Source organism: Opisthorchis viverrini, assembly GCF_000715545.1.
Source record: "Opisthorchis viverrini unplaced genomic scaffold opera_v5_28, whole genome shotgun sequence".
Classification (NCBI taxonomy): domain Eukaryota; kingdom Metazoa; phylum Platyhelminthes; class Trematoda; order Opisthorchiida; family Opisthorchiidae; genus Opisthorchis; species Opisthorchis viverrini.
Window position 1 is genome coordinate 461,410 of NW_008751684.1, and position 21,163 is coordinate 482,572.

The window sequence follows — 21,163 nt, forward strand, 5'->3', positions numbered from 1 at the left end:
TCAAATGGTAGCAGTTTGAAAACGTAACCAGAGCACCTCTAATAGTCTCTGTTTTAAAAATTGAACAGAAAATGAACAGAAAATGAAGGAGTAAACGCTGGGATTATAGTGAATGAGAGGCGATACAGCTGTCATTACAAGTCAGGGGATTTCGTAAATTATACGACATTGCAGGCGTAGTTCGTTTCAAATAGTGCCACATTTTTATTACATTGTTTTATGGCTAAATAGTACACAGAATATAATACATATCATATAATGCATACAGTATAAGCACATACAGTATACATACATAATATATGTAGTATGTAACGCAGGATACCGTTATATTATCATACTATATATATATATATATATATATATATATATATATATGGTGTAGCGTGGAGTTGTGAGCAAAGTATGTATTAGTCCGCTTTCCATAAATCCTGAAGATGATGAGACATTCCATTATTTAGAAGTATTGCAATGCATATTAGGTTGCTGAAGACTCCTCGAACTAATGAGTAGTGTGCTACGTCGATACAATATATTGCAACAATCGAATAATGTAGCAACTGAAACATCAGACGGCCTGGTGCAGCACATTTGTTTGCAGAAGAACAGTATAATCGGTGGATTCAGCTGAAATTCATGAAAACCCAGCTTCTATGCAAATGAGTGTATTTGTTGAGATGTCTCAGTCTTCACTTAAAACTGTTCTTGGCCAGAAAACATCAAGTCGACTACGGTGGGTGCTAGGGATTCAATTATTTACTCACATTGCCAGGGTTGCCAATTCATCCGAAGTCCTTCCTCTTATTGATTTCTATAGAAAAGATGACTAAACTGCTTGCTATTGAGTGCCTACGTTTTGTAAACTATTGTTAACTACAGCAAGATATCAGGTTTAAACGTCACTGGTCACTGATGTGTTAGGTTTAGTTGAAAGTCCCATCTTCTAGGCAGTGACTGGACAATAGCCAACAGATAAAATTGTTGGTGACTTTGCAGTTAGCTGTTTGCAACAGGCTGAGACATAAGTTTTGTTACACTGTCACCGACAACCAGATGTTCGTTCTACCTGTATGGCTATTATGCGGATGATTAGAATTAGTCATAAACCCATGAATGGGAAGCACCATATTCAGGGTGACTAAAGTTATAAACACGGGTGGATACGGTTAGGGTCATCCCGAAAGCACTTGGCCCTAGCGAAATGCACTCATTTGCATACCTAATTGGTTTTGACAGAAGGTTCACCCGGAACCCAGCCGAATTGTTCGTTTGTGATTTTTTTAAACAACTGAATGTGCTGAACCTAGTCGCCTCATGATTAAACTGAAATCCTGAGAAATCCTGAAAACTGAGAAATCCTAATACACTCTATAGACGTAATACACTACGCATGAGGTTGCTGAAAACTATTTGAAAGCCCACGACCTGTTTCTCTCTTCTTGGGGCTTGTCAGTTGGGCGCCACCCGCAAGTTTCCGTCAACTTTATGTTCTACTTGGACCCTAATTGGACAGATTTCGACAACTACACTCAGTTTTTCCTGGTGCAGCACATTCGTTTGTCTAGAAACATCACAAACGAGAGATTCAGCTGGGTTCCAGGTGAATCTATCGCAAAACCAAACAGGTATCGTTGATTTCGTACAGTTTGGTTTCAATTAGAACATAAGGTTGACTGACGGTCGGGGACTGCGCCTACCTGATGAGCTCCAAGAAGGGTGAAACCGATCGTTGGTTGTCAAAGAGCTTTCGGCAGCCTTCAGTATACAGTAATACGTGTATACTCTGCCTGGGTTTCCAGGTGGGGCCTCACGCTCAGTTATGTGACTTCTGGATTTGTTTTGTACACCAGAGTGATAATGAAATCTATTGTAAGCACCTTCGAAGTCGGTTATTGCGTAAGTTGGTCCCCAAGGTTTCCGTTCAAGTCTTTCTTCTTTTTAGCTCCACAAGCAGAGTTTATCCTCTCCCAAATATTCAGTGGCAACGACCGTTCGCAACACTTCATTAGCTGTATGTGAATACAGAACGTACACCAGAAATAGGCTGGAACGGCCCCATGTTCTCTAGGTCAGAAATAGTATTGTGGCTCACATGGCACATATCACACTACTCTCAAATTATCAGAAATATTCAAGGCAATTCCCTGCTTGTGTAAACAGTTTACCGATACCAAAGTTATGCTTTCCAGCACACTGCACCGTAGCTACAGACGCAATGCGTGAGAAAAAATCTATTAACATACGAAAGTAAATTCCGCGCGTTCTGGTCAGATGATCAAACCATTGCAACTCACAAAGCATAGCCTCTAGGAATCCGAAAGGTCCGCCTAGATGAAATGGCCCAGAGACACAATCACTGGTTTACAATACTAATTGCATCAACCCTCCGTGGTTTTAAATGAAGCCTATTAGCGCGCTGTGAACACAGCGTCCCATTTACGAAGACCATAGGTGTCAAATGAATACCTGAATTTAGTATTTTTCTATTCGAGTGAGATGAGCTAGCTGTAGCAAATGTGTTCTATTAGTTCGGAGAGGAACTACGTACTCTTTCGAGTTTTGGTTCACACTAACCGTGAGAATGCTCATGTTAACAGAAGCATCTGATCGCTGCTGAAAATGTTCCGAGTGCCTCTGTTCCTTCCAAGGTGAAGTATCGTCGGACAGGCTAAAAAGTTCCAATGTCTGAAGGCTTTTAGAGGAAGTGTTGCTGGGAGACCATAGGTAGTTGTAACCGTTGTGTCGTTTTACAGGGTGCTTATTTCAAACATCCCGACGACTTGTGACTAGACATATGTACGCGCCCCAGGTGGCCTAGGAGATGAAACTGTAGATTCTTTTTTCGGTGACCCGGATTCATTTTCTATATAGGCTTCCTTATTGGTAATCAATGTACAAATGTTTGAAGGCCCAGAACAAAACGTTCATCATAAAATACGGATGAAGGAACTAGTCGTACTTCCTTCTCCGAGATTAATTTCAAGCCATAATCAGAATTTTAGTGAACTGGCAAAATTTTATGTTCACAAGAACCTCCAACTAACACAAGCTGACATTTCACGTGTAGGCATTGATGCGTGTGTTACAACTGAAAGATGTAGCTATCCGGTACAGCATGCTTCGAATATCCATTGAGTCAGACAAATTCTGCTTGAGCCTCGGAGTATTGCACTATAATTAAGGACTGCAAGAAGTCAGCAAATTCTTAGCGTCCACTTTGAAGTTTCGATCCTCACGTTTGTTCTGGCATCTTAATTTGTTCTTTGCTACGGGTCCCTCATGGTGTGTGAGCAGGAAATAAGGAAGAAACATAGGTTTTGCCTGACTGTTTTCTTAAAAGTGTAAGTCCCCAGTTGCCTACAGCAAGACATTGCCAGATGTATGGGTTGGTTTTCTAGGTATATTGCACGCCTCTCCTACATTTTTGCTTACATTTTTCCCAATCTTTCTACACTTTCTTTTACTTTTGTGATATTTACCATTGGTTTATCATAAGTTGTCTTCCGTTCAATTGATTTCACTTCTTGTTTATTCATCTCGCTCATAAGGATAGACCTGTCACCTGACGCATCATTTCTGTCAGTGATGCACACGTGAGTTCGTTTACCGTTTGGTGAACGACCCACCTAGGCTGATACCCCAAACTAGTTTTCACAGATCTTGTAGACAAATGCAAAATTACACAACTACGTCTGTTTCGTAGGACGCTCTAGATAGTTAATCTAAAATTGGGATGGAACCCCTCCTTAATAGATTGTTCTACGTAGCAAATGGACTTTGCTGCAGCCACAGATTTTTCAAAACCACCACATGTTCTCAGGACAGGAGGAAACTCTGGCGGGTTATCCAGGATTTTCATCGACCTCATGGGTTCGACTTCGTTTCAAGCGAGACATGGGGTAGCCTCCGGTCAGCACACGCAGTTGTAGAACATTCCAAACCAGGGTTTTAAGTGGAATCAGACACAGAGGTCTGTTTCACTGACGGGGGGAATGCGCGAAGTATGAAAGCCTTAAACCCTATGAGTCACCTTCCGAAGAATTCCGTGATTCACAAGCAGAGAAGAGAAATTTGATCATCCATGTCGCATCCATTTTTCGGCGCTGTGATTGATTAACTTGTACTTCTCAGTGTGAAACAACCGAAGAATCTGAACTCTAGTGGTAGAATAAGACGTTATTTGGCGGTAAAAACGGCAATCGCGATCGGCGCGTGCCTCACAAGGATCTCATGTAGTGACAAGATTCAAACTGATGAAATCCAAATTCGTAAAAACGAATGGTGAAAGTATGTGCACTGCTCAAGACGCTTAGCGCATGAAAAATGTACTTCAAAATCTTTCATGAAAAATAATACGAAACTAGCTCAAACTATGTTGAGGCAAAAAGGGCGACTTATTGCTTAACGAATAGCTTCAACTTTCTAATCCCTTTTTTCAACTTAACAAATTCGCGAAGACAATGCCCACTTGTTGTAAACTAACCAAGACATACAACGCGAATTTTCATCGTTCGTGGTTCATCTGTGTCGGAAATAAGAGTTGAAACAAAAAATGAGTGGAAAACTAGTGGTGTAAGGCTGGTTGTTTCTAAATACCTACAAAAAGCAATGTGCTAAGGTGTCCCGACAGAATATGTGTAAACGAGAGTTCAAAATCACAAGCAAGCGAATCAGCACACACCCAGATGCTCACTCTAAACAGGCTAGCTTTAAAAACTGTTACCGTTCTTCGTCGACGATGTCGTCATCTATACAGAAATATCCCCCAGTTTACACCCGCATTTTCAACGCTACTAGTGACCCATGTTTGCTACTTGCCAAATCGATGGTATGGAGAGGGGTATGGGGAGGAATAGAGAGGTTAGTTGCTTTTCGTTACACATCACCTCTTGAAAAGATAAACAGGTTCTAGCTATCCAGCCGTGGCTGCGTTACTTTTGATATCTGTTGTCATTAGGATCGAGTCCCTCTCTAACTGGCATCACAAATGCGTATACTAGTTCGGCACATATGGCACTTGAGCTGTATCCCGTCACCCAACTTACCGGAGCCACAGAGTTTAAAAATTAAACTGAAAAGCAAAACAGCGGACCATTTAAAGTCTGCTTCGGTTAGTATGAATACCTATGTTGAGTTAATGGACACAGTGGTCATCAGAGCACTACCTCACACCTTTAAACCATTATTAACAAAAAATACAGGATTCGATCACTGGCCTTACCAGTCCTGAAACTCCGATTTTCGGTAGCTCAAATGCCACATTTGGTCGGAACCACCGAAATAGCTTTATGGTACACAATCAGATACGATGTCTAGCAAACCTCCTCCCACGAATGACCTAGATGTCTGGCGGCTACCTTTCAAACTTCGGCACAATGCCAAGCTCACCGCAAATACTCTACTACATAGTAACTAGCTGAATGTGCGCGTCCGATTTTCTGGATGGAGCTTTAAAGCAAATTATAATTGGTGAAAAAACATACATATTGATTCAGGTGGCCTTGTAAGTTGAACCAGTAGTCTTGCGTTCGTCCATCAGCCGTACAATCAGCAGAAGTATTTGGCTCCTCTTTATATACAGACTGAATTAATAGGCGGGTTGGAAATTATTACTTCAAGCTATATCATCGTCGAAAGCATAACATCAGTGTTCAGATAAATGTTGCTTCGCTGTTTAACAGCAATAATTGGGTCGAAAGCTTTATTGTGAATAAAAGAATAATAGTGGAATAACAGTGGATTGCCAGCCTACAAATCACTCCGAAGTGCCCACACTTCCAGACGCTTAATCAGACATTCCATAGAGAAACTGACAAAAAGAATGCCACTGACATCGATTAGCAGCCATAACTCGCAGGATCTCCAACCAGACACTGTGGGAAGCACGCAGACGCCATCCCGGAAGATGAGCATCACCGACAGCACCCAACTTCTACCCACTCTATACATCCTCTGATTATATGCCTGTCTCCGTAGAGAACTGCTTCTGCTTTTTCAACTTAGATAAGCCGAACTAACTAGCCGTAGTCGGATTTAACTCAGACGCTCTGAAATTTTACCATATTTTGACAGGTCAGATTGCGGGTTGATATAATGACTGGATTTCGGAAGCATGTGATTAGGACTGTGGATGCGCGACGTATGCACATTTTATCCTAGTAGCGTGGCACACTGATAGATGAATCGCTTAGCTGAGCAAAGTCCACTCACCAAACTTTCAGCATCCTCCCCCTCATCAAAGAGTGGAGAAAGTGTGTCTATATCGGCCCTGAAATACTACTTTCCAGACTGGCATCTGCCGTAAGGGGTAGCCAAAAAGCTTTAGGTTTGCTGGTAGTGTGAGGGGAGTTGTTTTTTTGGGAGATTTAGTCCTGTAAGTGAAACCAATCTATGCTGAAAAGCCGAGAAGCACTGTACGGCTGTTTCATCCCTCTTGGGAATCATCAGCAGTGCGCATCTCACAAAACTCCAAAGATTCTCGAACTCGTGACTTCCTGGCTGACTGACCAACTCCGGGTTAACCGTTTGGGTACTAGTGGCTGATCAGCAGTTTGATTAACTCGCACTTAGACAGGATATAGCTTTGGTGTTCCCAGAGTTCCACGAAACGTTTTGGCAAAAGTTAAGGTTTCACATTGGTTCGTACTGAACCCAACTAGACTAGACCTCACAAGTGCGCATTGGGGTTGAAATTAGTCAGCATCGCAAGGTGTTACAGCTCAGCCTACCGCAACGTCTACCATCCGAATGGAATTTAGAGATCTGCCTCTAACGACAAACTCCGAGTATCGAACAACCATAGCTTGTTTTACTTTCTCTTCCTCACTCCAACCTGGATGCTTCCTCTATTCATTATACTGATCATACTTACGTCTGCTGGTGATGCTGTCTTCCCATTACATCATTCCTTTGTGTTGAGCTAGCGACAATGGTAGGACTGACCAGCCTGATTCTTAGCAATAGCATACACCTTGTGACTCTTCAGAACCGAAAATCAATAAGTAACAGCTCGTGTGATTGAATTAAACTGAGCATCGAAAATTTACTTTCACCCTCTTATCACAGGATTTCGGAACTCAAGGGAGCCAAAGTGCATGAAACTGAAATAATCTAGATAATTTCTGATATCCATGCGGATTAGAATGAACAAAATCTAATTGATATAATGCATATTACACACTAACACAAACGACCTCTACAGAATGTCGGAAAAACGCATTGCTATGACGTGTCAAAATAAATGGGAGACTAGCTGTCATTGCAAAGGCACCAGTATAAAATCTCCCCTTGAGACCTTTATTGATATTAGCTTGTAACCACCGGGAGTGTACGGAGAGCTCTCCAAAAGTTTACGTACACAAAGCAGTGTTCGTCAGGGATGCCCACTCTCCCCATTCCTGTTCAACCTCTTGGTCGATGAAATCACGAGACGAAAGTTGGAAGGTCTCCTTGTCGATCTGGAATATGCAGACGACATAGTTCTCATCTTCGAAGAGGAGGAGAACGTGAAGGCGTTTTTGGTTGAACCGACTAAAGTCACCCCGTCCTTTGGTATGCACTTTGCACGCACAAAGTGTAGCGTCATGCTTGTGGACGTGTGAACACGCCACTTACAATCCAGGGAGATGTACTGGAAGTTGTGGAGCATTTTACGTATCTTGGAAGTTGTAATGGTTCTGATTGTAGTGTGACAGATGAGGTGACTGCACGAATCTGCAAGGCTCGGGCCGCGTGCGCCAATATGAGACACATATGGCGTCAGAGTGATGTATCCCTAAATCACAAGGGACGTGTGCATCAAGCTACAATGCAGGCTGCTTCACTGTATGGCTGTGCGCCTTGGCCTATTCGAGCAGCGGAACTGAGAAGTCTTCAGGTTTTCGACAATCGTTGTCTCAGAACCATAGCTCGTGTGAGTTGGTGTCGGCGAATCCGTAATGAGGCAGTTAGAAAGCGCGTTTTCGGTTGTGTAACAGGTACTTCCATTGAAGAATGTGTCCAGCACCAGAAGCTGCGTTGGTTGGGACATGTGCTGCGTATGCCGAACCATCGTTTTCCGAAGAGGGTGCTGTGTTCCATGTCCAACTCAGAGTGACGTAAACAGAGAGGTGGCCAACCCATGACCTGGCAGAGGAGTATGAAGGAGATCACGAAATGCCTGGGTGCTGTCGGTGCTTCTCGCTGTCCAGGATGAGGACCGCGTGATCTCCACTGCACCTGGTTGGAGACACTGTAATATAGGGCTGTCACCCGATGTGATTGGCGTTCTTGTTGTCAGTTTCTATCCAGATTGCCTGAGTGAATGTCTGGAGGTGAAGACATCTCAGAATAATTGTGGTAAACTAGAACTAACCCGGTCCCCCTCCAACTGCATTCTTTTCTTTACAATAAGGCTTTCAAATAAATCATGGCTGTATGGCAGTGAAGCATCGGTGTTGAACACTGATGTCAATTTGACGATGATGGTGATGATGATGCACTCACTAGTTATCCATATTGAGACAATCCTGTGAAGCATTTATCCAGTTTTGTCCTGGAAATATTGTCCCTTGCCCCTTCATCGAGGCTGACAACAGTGAACCCAAATGCTGGCCACACAGGATTTTGGGTGTTTTCAGAGTATTATTCGACTATTCTCTCAAGCAGTCTGTTGTCCTCAGGATTTTATTAGGCCCTACGACCTTTTGAGTAAACTCACAGCAGAATGGAGGGCATCAATACAAGGTTTAATCTGATAGTAATTGTGTGTACTATTTTTTTGCTAAAAAGTAGTTTACTATATCTCATCCGAAATACGAATCAGCCTAAGTAGTCCACAAGCAGGTGTGTATCACTTTAGTTAAATTTCCTGCATTTACTGACTAGAAAAGTAATTTACACAATGTAATGTGTCATTGATCGTCTCCTATGTGTGTCGGTTTAAACTGCTAGTCGCATGTTTAAGGTTTGTGGTCATGAGAATGCTTCAAATGGTGTTCAAATAATTAAAACCCAGGAACCAAGGTTCTCATCGATTATTAGTCGCAAAGTGACGTACTTTCACAGTGTCATAAAGTAAGCTTGTTAGTTAACTGTCAAATGTATCTGTGATTTTAACCGTTGTAGTGTGATTTTAATCAAGCACAATTTGTTCCTGATATTGAAACACACCCTTTCAAACCGATTAAACAAATTCGGTCGTTAGATCTGGTTAAACTAAAAAACGCCTGACAAAGCACCGTCGCCTTAATGGAATCAAAATGATGGCTGGTTAGTCTATCTTAGAGTCGCCTTTCTTCTGGATTACCGACAGTTGGTTTTGGACTACTACTCAAAAGCAGTTGTCAAAGTAACGACTTTTATGTAATGCGCAAGAAAACAGTACCGCGCCGGTGACAACTCAATACACAACAGTGCAGTAACCTGGAAAACATTCGGGGCCATTTTCCGTCACACTTTTCCACAATATATGTGGAAATTAAAGTGGATGAGACGGAATTCTGTTGACATAAAGTTCGCACTGAGTGATGCCGGTGCGTCGTAAAATCGAAGAGTGAGATTGGGCTACATCAGCTCGAAATCAGATGGTGAACGTAAGGGAAATATTACAGGCGAAAGTATGTACTTGAGTAAGGGGTCTTGAGAGCGACATCAGAAATCACAGCATAATTGTAAATGAAGGCTTCAGCTGCAGTCTAGCGCTGTCGAACTATCAATAAATGGATATGCCTCTCAGTGTGGACAATTCGATAGATTTGAAAAGTTTTGTTTCATCCGTTTCCTTTTCTTTCAAACAATTTTTCATTTACTGATATAGCTGCTACCCATCCTCTTCTATGAAAGTTTCATCGAAAAACTCAGCAGTTACGTTTCCCTAGAGTGAGGAGAGAAGGAAAGTTGTAATTCACGGAATGCTTTTATTTTTGTCTTACCAACCCAAACACTTTTACCTCCTGACTGCATTCAATTTACCAGATCCCCAGCGACTTCAAAACATGATTGTAACCAGCTACGCACATGACAGAATTAGTTTAACAAGTAGTTTGGAGCGCTTTATCAAGTGGGTTGCTAATGACTAAGAACACTACGTCAAAGATACAGGATAGATAGTCACGGTTGCTCGTTCTTGACAGTAACCACGTAAAGGGTTGACCACATCATTAGCTTGTTCTAAGCTAACGCCGTAAGTTTATCCCTTCATTGAGTTGCATACAATCCCTTTATTTAGTAAGTTTAAAGTACAACCCTATGGCCTAATTTCAAGTTACATCGTTCCTCTATTCTTTGTCGTTGATATGAAATTCACATAAATGTGGAAGTTGCTAAAAATAAATGAACAGAAACGAAAAGCAAATTAGTAGGTTGGTTAAAGGAAAAGCTCTTTGTATGACACCTATGCTGCATCTCACAATTTCACCGTTCAAATCAGGTTTACAATGACGCCACTATCAGCTGTGGGGTTTGGTGGCGTTTCGCAAAACAAATAAATCTTGCGGTTAGGTAATCTGCTTTGAAGTACCACAGCTATTTAGCTGTAATGCTGGTAATTTCTAAATGTTATGGGTTAGAAATTGAAAGGAATGGTAGGTGCGCCCACCTGAACCGAAAGGGCACATACAGACAAACCAAAATGTTTGTGTGAAGCTTGCTTTTTGGAGCTTTTATAGTGAAAAGAAGCAATTGTTGTGAACGACATGCTTACCTGAGGTACACTTGGTATCTTTGACTATATATATATATATATATATATATATATATATATATATATATGTACGTGTATGCATGTATGCGTATATACACCCATAATCCTACTGCACTATCTTTAGGAGTGATTCAAAGTGCCGAGTACAAGGCAGTGTAGCAAGTAGCCAGAAAGATCCGGTTTTTAATGTGTGCGAAATTATTTCGTGCATGTGTGCACCGAAAAGCGAAGAATCGCATGAAAGAAATGACAGCTGACAATTGCTGGTTGCAAGTTGACCTGGCATATCCCGGGGGTTGCATTGACTGTCGGCAACCGTTTCCTTCTTCCTTATACCAGAAGCCTGAAAATCTGGGAGAAAAAGCGTGTCGTTGTGCCTTATTAATTACGTTGTAACGGGTTTCTGTGACGGATAGAATGAGTTGGGCTCGATGATTTTATGATTTTGTGGGCTCAGTGAGTGGTCAGACCCAGCAATAGTCCGTGGACTGGTCAAGAAGGAATGTTACATACGTAGAAAATAAGTAACTTAGATCTATTCACTCAACCAGTATGCAGTTGGGGTTATTCCTAGCAGTGTTTGTCGTGGAGTTCTTCCGATTCAAACATATGAACGGGAAATTCTGGTAGAGTGACAAAACTGACTTCATTTATCAAATCATATTGTTGCTGCAATAGTGTACAGTGTGTGGGATCATGGAATTGGTATCACTTGCCAAATGCAATGTAGAATGTGACCATGGCATTAAGTGTACGAGTTTGTGACACCGAGGTGTGCCATTTTTTCACTGGTGTAGTGCCTGAGATCTTATATCATAGGATACACTCAAAATAGTCACGAAATCGGCGCTACCGGATAGAATCGATTATGGACCGCATAAACCACGCTGGCTCACGTTGTAAACTTGACACCAGATCAGGTCCCAAGATTCGTTTTATCCAGTAGATTTGAGAACAGATTTCGACCGAGCTTGCCGGACATCCTGAAAACCCATGGAATTTCTTTCATCCCGCGAGGCAGATTTTTTGTACCAAGCTTTATACCTATGATAGCCCTCATATCAGTCGTTGTGTTGGCTCATGCGGCAAACCAATAATGGCGTTATTTTAAAGTAGTTATCCATCATAGTGAGCCACTGTAATGTGCTCTTTTGATAACAATCCTTTTACTACCTGAAAAAGCTGTAATAGTATGTCACTTGTATTTGAGCTTGAATTAGTGCCATTATCCTTCCCCTGGGGTCTGCAGAAGTTTAGGCTGGCACTAAATGTTTCAAACACGGTGTGATTCTTTAAAAGGAATTGCTGAGAAACAAGGGTATCACGAAGAACTTGTAGTGAAGGATCTGAGGTGTACATTAACCAAAGGATCACGCAAAATTTAATAGCATACCGCTAGAGTGAGTGCGAATTTCGGCAGCTCGTCTCATAATAAATTCAGTACACAGGCAAACTGTTAAAATATAACACCAAATACCAAAGTCGAATAGCCGTCCAATACATACTTCTACCATTTATCATAAGGAACAGCTTAGTTGCGTGGAAGATACAGACGGACGACCCAGCGTCTTTGCTGACGCTTCCTAGGCTAATGTCCAAATCATTCGCAAGAGGCAAGAAAATGGCACAGGCGTGTGAGCGGGCCGAATTCCATATTCTCCTCACGGTTCAACTAGGCACGTGAATGCCGATTGGTAAGAATTAAAAATTTGAGAATGAAAATTCTGTACATGAGAGGTACGGATTTAAACAGAGGAAAACCAGCTTGGGGAAAACCTAAGTGTCAAATTTTTCATGGTAGGGTTGAGATATCGGTCTTAACTGACATTCGCGTTGAGACTATGGTAGAACTCAGGGGTAGTGAAGAATGCCCATTTAACCGTTTCACGAATCTACACTGCCGTGTAGGTGCTGTGTATTGTCGGGACACATCTTCCGTAATGACAGTAGTCGGGTACCGAATTCGTCGTGTTGTATGTAGTAAAGATAGACTCTAGGAGACGATCAAATTATCGGCACTCAGAAACTCTTTGCCAGTGCGTTGACACTTAAACCGGACTGGCTGAGTAAGACTTCCGACTCAAGCTTTTACAGAGGATCGACGTGAGTTCGGAGTGATGAATCGGCTCAGTAACTGTCAGAGCAAAGAACGTTAGTGAGAGGCTACCTTGGAATCCTTGATGGGCAAGAATGTTCCGTGAGTCTCATAGTGGGGGTCATATTAGGGAACGTCCAACCGTTTCACAGTCAAGTGCAGCATGGTCTTCGTTGGGCATGAAGTGCACTGGTGTGCTTTACTCAGGGAAGAAATGAGAGTTTGGTTGAAAGGGCCGAAAGCCGCCCTAGAAAATGGCTCAAATACTATTGCTAATACGACGAAGAAAACTGATTTTTCGAGCTAGGCCGTTTGCGTCATTCCAGAAGTGAAGTTCAAAGAGTGTGATCACCCTTTATTCTAGTGCTTGAATGACGGCTGAAGTATAAGCAATACAAAAGCTGCACTGCGTGCTCCCAGCATACTGGCGCATTTAGCTTTGCGAATGACTAGTATAGAGGATGCGTTTTTCTTGTGCTCATGGCTCAAAACGTCTAGGTTTGTCAAACTGCCGAGTGGATTTCATAGACATCACTAAACCGTACCAGTTGGACTAACAGTAGTGACGAAAACTGCGAAGTGAATGAAGCGGGCACGAAGAGACCCAGGGTGGATCCTTGGTGTGCACCGGCTGATGATTTGCCCTCACTAGACAGTGTTCTATTAAAGTTTCTCGGCGAGAACGAACATCTAATTGTTTAGCATGCAGATGCTGGTAATGTGTTTGTCTCCTTAATTTGTGAACTTCCTTATCCAGATTACATACGAGTTCAATCAGCCGTTGGAAGCAACTCCATAGAAAATATGTATTATGGCTTCAAAAAGGTACCGCAACTCCCATGTCGATGATTGGTCTACCAGTCTACGCATTATGGTATGTAAAAAGGCATGGTAACCTGACACGGCCTTTTACTGAATTAAGCGGAATTTGGTAAAACGTTCTTTATTGGGTGATCACACGAGCTCCACCACCTTATTCTAGAGCCTTCGTGATGGGGCTAAATCGGTCGAGCTGCGAATGCTCAATACTAATCGACTCACATCTCGACCAATCAAAGCATCCCTTTATTTTCACATAGCCACCATTTGGCACATTCTCATAGTCGATGTGATGGTCAGTTATCGATTGCGGGTGGCTCCGGGAAACTTCTCATTTAAGGATGTCGTGCGTCTGACCTCAACTTTTATTTGACTTGTGGTGGCCGGAGGAGCCGCTGCTGATTGTCTATCAGTTCCTGATGCGGTCTAGAGAGACGGCCCTAGCTATGCTCTTCAATTCAAAGAGGTCATAGTTTTACGGTGTTTTATACGACCTGATTCCATTTTGAGTTCAATTTGTTTAAAGCACCGCATCCGGATTTTAGGTTGCACGCGTGCTTCATACAGTATTCGACCCGGCCTTTACTCTAGAAGGCTTTTACCACATCCTCGAGGTGGTGCATGAGACACATGTGACTGGCGTGGTCGTTCTTCTGTACGTTTCTATCTCTGACTTCTTGAACAGCAGTGGAACTCCCTTTCTGCCTGTAGGACTGTGGTTTTTAAAATAGAGACAGCCGTTTTAATGTTTTTAAGCCCTCAGCAGATTTCACCAAGGCTCAAGTAAGAGAGCTGCCGGTGTTGGACGTCACGAGCTGAATAGCCGCTGGTTTCCAGGTTGGCTGAAACAATCGCAAACACTTAATTTTCGGAATATGGTGTTTCCTTGATAATGTTACTTCCAGATGCATTAGTGCGGCCACAAACGGCACTCAAACGTCACTGCAATAGTAAACGCTCATCGCCTCAATCCAGGCTTGTAAAGTAGAGCCCTGCGCATTTGGTTGGGTAGCAAGCACCGCTAAACGGATAGTTACCGAGCGTTCCCCGGCAGTTTGACGTTCAAATCGGTTTGACACCTTTGTCAATCACTTTAATGATGGTGCGTATTGTGTCCAGCCGTTCACCCTCTGATCACTTTATTTTACTAAGAAACCCGGTTGAAATCAGAACCCGTTTCAGGTTAAAAGGTAACGGGTATATCATTGAAACTCACTGCGAGGTGGTTTCGTCAGCTGGCTGATTTTATTCTAAGTGTGGGATATCACAGAACCTAAGTAGTTTTTGTTAAACAATATTTTCCCGGGCTTCCTAAGTTTTCTCTGTAACATTATCCATTGTGGCCTCTTCGACTGCAGGAGGTTAACCTGTGTTTCCCGCGGAGTCAATAGCTTGGGAAGTGCCATTTGTCACAGAGTCAGTAGCGTATGGACCGGTCTCTTGGAGGCCATTTGTCATTCGGTCGCTTTTCAAGGGATGAGCGTTCAAATCATCTGAGGCGGAGAGAAGATAGTGGCCCTGAGATTGATAAATTTCCGGTATTTCATTGTAAACCCCCGAAGTGTCAACGCTGGATGCTGTTAAATTTGATTCAGTAGCCCCGTCCGGAAATCCGTGTTGTTAGCAACTGTAGACCAACGAAGAAGATGGATCACCATAACCGATTCTTGGTCATGAGGCTGTGCTTGAAACCTGGTATACACACCGACATACGTGGTGAAATTTCTTCGGATTTAAATGTCTTTGATCCAGGTGTCGAAAGTTCATCCGGATGCAGCACTAAAATCAAACGCACCAGTCCAGCCGGCAGCCAAATTTGCGAAAGAAGACGTGGAAGCGACCACTTTTTCGAAGCCGTATTCATAATGTGGCCGCTTCAAGATTGCCTCGATTTGGTCTGCTGAAATGGACACCGTGTGCTTGGTTGCAGCCAGCCGTTGTGTTTCAAACGGTAGTCACGGACTCACGGATTGACACACAGGATCGAAGCCTATGCACAGCTTTCCCGGGTTGGTTTTGTTCTTGTCGGTCTGTGGGTCTCGTTTACCTGAGAGGCACAAGTGAAAAAAGGGTGCAGCATTGCTCTTTATGTTCTCAGCGCCGGGCAGTATGCTCGCCAGTGGGAGGATTCGAATAAATAAATGTCTAGTGGTGCTGTAAAATGGGTTCTAGAGGGAGCGTGAACAACCGTCGGAGGGGGTCATTCCACGCACCTACACGAAATGAGAAAAAAATTGTCTACTGAATGTGTGTGCTCTGAGCTTGACAATTGTCTTACTATGTCCCCGCCATGTGTTTGCTGGGTCAATGGTGAAAAACCTGTTGGTCAAGCTCTGTACAAACAGGGCATAAGTGAGAATTGGGTCCCCCCCGGAGGTGACGGTACTCCAGGGGAAGGAGATCAAGCATCGCGAGACGCGTTTCCTAGTCCACGGATTTGAGGCCGGCAACCATTTAAGTAGCAGCAGCTGGACACGCTTAATGAAAATGACGTCTTTCGTGGGTCCTAAGTAGACAGCTCGGTTGGTGTATTCAAGGAGCGGTTTGACGTAGGCCCCATAGAGTATTTGGAAGTCCATGCGAGTAATACGGGTGAAGGTGTTTCGGATCATCCGTAAAATGGCGAATGTCTCTTAGGACGGCTTCTCATGGCGTAGTGAGAAGGACAAGTTTGAGGAGACCCAAATGCCCAAATCCTTTTTGGGATCTATCTTCATCATGTTTTCTGATCCTTCCTTATCATTCATAACAGTAACACTCGCTGAGTCTCCTCCAAATGATATAAGGACACACTTTTCATCATTCAGAGGAAGGCGCCAGTCCAACGACTACCGCATTGCGGCGTCTACATCCATTTGGAGGACAGCGTAGATCCTGTATTGATACCACCATGATATTCTAAGAAAAATACAAGTTCGAGATAACCTTTTGTGCAGACGAAAAGAGACTGTTATACCATCATTCATCGGGTTATCTTGAAAGCTTCCGCAGGATTACTTTGGAATTTCGGTGGGGAGGTAAGCGCTGGGCTATAAATACCTAACCCCAATTGGCTCAAATTCTGACCAATCAAGTAGCAGTTTTTTGCTGCGTAGCAGGTTTGTGACATCCGCCTCCGGGCGCTATGTTAACTGGAAGAAAATTACAACAACTGCAGCTAAAGTTCATTGTCGCTTTGTCTTTCGGTTCGTCTACACCGCAAGACTGTGGCCTATGTTCCACATTGTGCTGGCTTTCCTTTTTGTTTCGAATTAAGTCGTAACCCGCAATATCTACTGGTATGAGTGCACACAATAAATGTCTGTAACAAATGGCATAACCGAATTTGGTCATAGTACTGGGTCAATTCCTCTAGTGTTTAAGAGGGAGCCTTCAGGGTCGGCGGTTGTTCTGATGAGTCATCTTCTACCCGGGTATACGGCAGAACATCAAGTGAGCAGCACTAGTAAAAGGCCGTCGGGATGGAAGAAATTACTGCGCTGCATTTTATCAGCTTCTGTGAGCATGCCCCGAGGTCAACCTTGTGGTCGTAATGGTGCACAAAGATGTTCGCCGACTCCGAAGCACCAGACTGAGACAAACACAGAACTTCATCTGATGTAGCTAAACCCACCGGTCATGGCATATGGTCAGCATGTGCTCACAACTTGGAAAGATGGTATTACGACCGAAAAATTCTTGTGCTACCGCCTAACCACTAAGTGGGTTGGGATCGATGCCCTTCTGCCCCTGTGAAGGGTACGATGCGCCGGGTTCACACACACTGACAGTGTAGCCAGTGGAATCTCGCACTAAAAAATGTCGAATATATGAATCTCACGAATTACGTCTTGGTACCAAAACCCCTCTGTTTTTCGTGTTCGTCTGCTTGATATTTTCATGTGGAGGACAGAATCATCAATCGGAGATAGAAAGTTTGGTAAACTCATTTTTGGTGTTCTCGGATACTCTCGGAGGTGTTTTACCTAGGCTTTAGGAAAATTACCGACTGAACTGCCGATTCTAAGAGCGTCAAAAAGCAGCACAACCGCGTACACAAATGGGGATTTCGCAACTCGTAGGGAATACTATGGGCACGTGAAATAGACACTCAAGGCTTCCAACAACAGAAATGCGAACGCAAAAAATTTAGCACACTTGAATCAATTCATAAGTTCCTATGTTCCTATGTAGGAGGGAATGTCGTATTTCCTTACACTTTTTAGGACCACAAAATTTGGCATTACACAGCATAAAAAACAAGGGACATCTTCCAGATGAACGTGCTTTGAAGTCTTATTAGGAAACAATCGAGTGGTTTTGTAGTATCCGCTACCCGAAAGAGCTCGTTTTCGCCAGCTGAATAGCCTGTATAAGAACAGTTTAGGTAGGGAAGCAACCGTTCTCAATGTTTAGGCCCTAAGTATTTGATCACTCCCGGAGGAAAGAACGGAGGTTTCTTCAAAATTCGCCCCGGTGTAATATTGGGTAGCCTATTCCACTCAACCCTGTTTCTCTCTTTAGGGCACGTCGACCCTACGCCCCGCAAAGTTGACTGCGTGGCGTTTCAATTTTTTGTGTTGGTTTACAACAACTGCATGACTAACGTCCATAAATTCTCTAACTGGTGAAGCCCAAATATGCAGTCAGAACTGCATTTGTCGCTCGTGGATTTTGGCGGAGGGCAAGTAAGATTCTTTTGCATTCCGCCCCTTGCCATCGGGAAGCGGATTATGCATGTCTTATAGAGTCACGTTTACGGTTCTTCTCACCACGGGCGGACAGCTGTTGTTAAAACTTTGTTATCTAAAACTTTACCTCAAAGAGCTTGAGATTTCTTATTACCGAAGGATTATGGATATTTTCAGGTACAACAGCACACCCTCAATTTGGCGTTTCCCACGGTTACTGTAAGCTACCGCATAGCCGTAGCGCAAGTCTACCTTGTTCTGGAATTCCAACCAAACTTAAGTCTCCTGAGCGGCTTAGTACTTAGTGGATTTTCAGTGGCTACGGCATGAAAATAACGGTTGTGAATACAGATCAGTGTTAGGAGATGCGCTGCATCTGCCTCAACGAAGCAAATATCTGGAAAGTAACAGGTTGTTTGCGGACTTATGCTGAGTTACCATCAGTATTAACCTCTCCGGAGTCCCGCGTATTATGAGTATATTGATAGATTCTGCCTTTGTATGTTCTGGGAGGCCCTGTGGTCAACCGTTGAGAAGCACCACTTCTGATAGTGAGATCCTGTTAATTTTTCTACGTTTTGCGTTATCCTTAAGTCTCAAGCCACAGTTATTGCTCTATCTTCTTGATACTTGTTTCAGTTGATAAGTTTAACTTGTTTGCCGATTGGTGAGACTCAGTTTTCTTTTCCGTTTGCCAGATTGACACCCCGCACTGCAATCAGTTGAGTCCTGGTTTATTTGAAAAGCTTTATTAAGATGTGTGGTGTTTTTACTTGTGTTCAGCGCACATACAGAACGTAGATTGACTCAGCTTCGTGTCTGATGTCTTTAGGGTCCCCTCTAAAACGCAGTTCGGGTGGTACAGAAGCAGTGTGTAGTGGCTCAATACTGGAATAGCCAACGGTGATTAAGTCTAGGCGGATAAGTTACTGACATTTGGTTTTCCACGAATTTCGGACACGGTCGTAATGTTTTCAGGAGTTGACCACGTGTCCATCGGTTTTAGGTTGACGACAGTGCAATGCGGACTATGTGCAAAGCTCCCGCCATGAAAATGTAGTGGACAGTTTTAGGACTTTTGCACATGCACCGTGCTTCTTGTTCCGACAACACATTAAATTCTCTAAATGGACCTATGCAGACTGGGTCGTCGAATTTGGATGTCGTGGGTTCGCCTGAGTGCGGTCTTTATTGGAGATTGTCGCAGGCTCGTATCGCTGGCCCCCGAACTGGAACCATACAACCATTGAACTTATTGCCTACAGAGGATGAAGTTAGATGTTAACGAAAACTTATAACACGTGTTTCGTAGGAAAGAAAATGCCTTAGGGGCGTTTCGGCCGGTCACATCATGCGGCAGCAACTGTGATGGTTTTTGTCTCTATGCCTATTTTCGGTCAGAGGAAATGATCTGTTATTTCGTGGAAGTTTCTTCCCAATGGGTCCCGCGAAGTAGGCTTATCTGACAAAGATACTGGATTACTTTGGTCAACTGGAACCGCGCTCTCCTCAACTTGGCGTCGTGAACAACATGGTGTCGAGATCCACAGAGCAGTGTTTTAGTTGGTGCAAAACGTCCGCGTCCCCATAATATTCTAACGCCGAGAATTGACAAGTGTAGTACAAGCAAAAATACAGGTGAAATTATGATATGCATACCGCAAAATGGTGACCCAGATATAATCTAAAAGCCGAACAACACAATGTGGAAGATGAGAACACACTGCATGGGCACAGTCGACGTAATAATGATAGAAACTAAACCGGCCAAATCTGAATGAATTTGCGTGGATGGCTTCTTGGTGTATATAAGGCCCCATCAGCAGAACAAAAGAGAAAGATATATGCAACATACTTCTGCGTGAACTGCGTGGCCCAAAGCAGCCGTCATGTACACGAAATTCCCCGAAGGATAGGGTGTTTGCTTTTCTAAAAAGGCCAGTAGTTCTGGTCCCGGTTGAGGGCGAAGAATTGCAAAGCCTGGGAAATTTGTGTGCATGCGATTGGTTCATGGGAAGCGTTGTGGAGAAAACTAGGGAGCTACACATTTATTTTATAAATACGTTATTATCATGTTAGTCAGAAGCCTTCAGTATGAAATGAATGAGTATGGTTTTTGATTGAAAAGTCGCAGCTGCTCGGGGGTCAGGTAGATTTATGCAGGTAATTGGGTTGTGAGCGATTTCAACTGGGACACGGAAACAGAATAAACACAGGATTTGTTCGACTGTATGGAACGGTGCATTTTCAACTAAAAACTCACACGAGCTCATTTTTTATGCATACTGGAATTCACAGTGGTCAACGATAGGCGGGTGACTCAGAAGTTTGCTGAAGGGACCATCTGTGAAGTCACGCAATCTTTCGAATCAGCATTTTGTGGGCACGAGTATTCGGGCGTGGAAGGTTAATCTGAACGAGCTTATCAATAAAGTACTGCAGGACAGAACGCTCCTACCTGTTTCTCAGCAAACCGTCTGGAGTAGCCCAATCGACCTGAAAGCAGGGGATTTACGCTGGACCACCGTGTTCCTAGGGAGTTTAGATGTAGAGGAAGCACACTGTTGGAAAGATGCGGTTGACAATGCGCACCTTGAAACTAACAGAGCAATAGCGAGGCCCTCTTGGAAGTGTTGGAGCACGTTTATGGCGAAGAAATGAGTAAAATCCAGAAAGCAGGACTTGTTCCATTCACACAGCAGAATAAAAGTCCGAGGGAAGTAACGCAGGCTCCGTAAAACTAGTTTATGAAGCATCATTCACGTTAAACGTGGGTGAGCTCTGATGATCTCGGGGTGAACAGGCGTCTTCTGTTTCTAGACCGAAGCAGTTCATCCAAGGAAACTCTTGATTTGCCAGGGCTAACTGCCTGAGAGAGTGAGGATTAAAAACATCATAACA

At 43.3% G+C, this 21,163-nt stretch overlaps 1 protein-coding gene across 1 annotated transcript in view; it reads left to right on the forward strand.

Moving 5' to 3' along the window:
- T265_02321 (hypothetical protein) overlaps window positions 1–21,163 on the forward strand; it is a gene marked incomplete at both ends in the record, with an annotated part of 104,419 nt that overhangs the window by 4,706 nt on the left and 78,550 nt on the right. Inside the window, one exon of the mRNA XM_009166535.1 lies at window positions 7,684–7,909. Coding sequence (XP_009164799.1) covers window positions 7,684–7,909 — 226 coding nt within the window. The remainder of the gene's footprint in view (window positions 1–7,683; window positions 7,910–21,163) is intronic.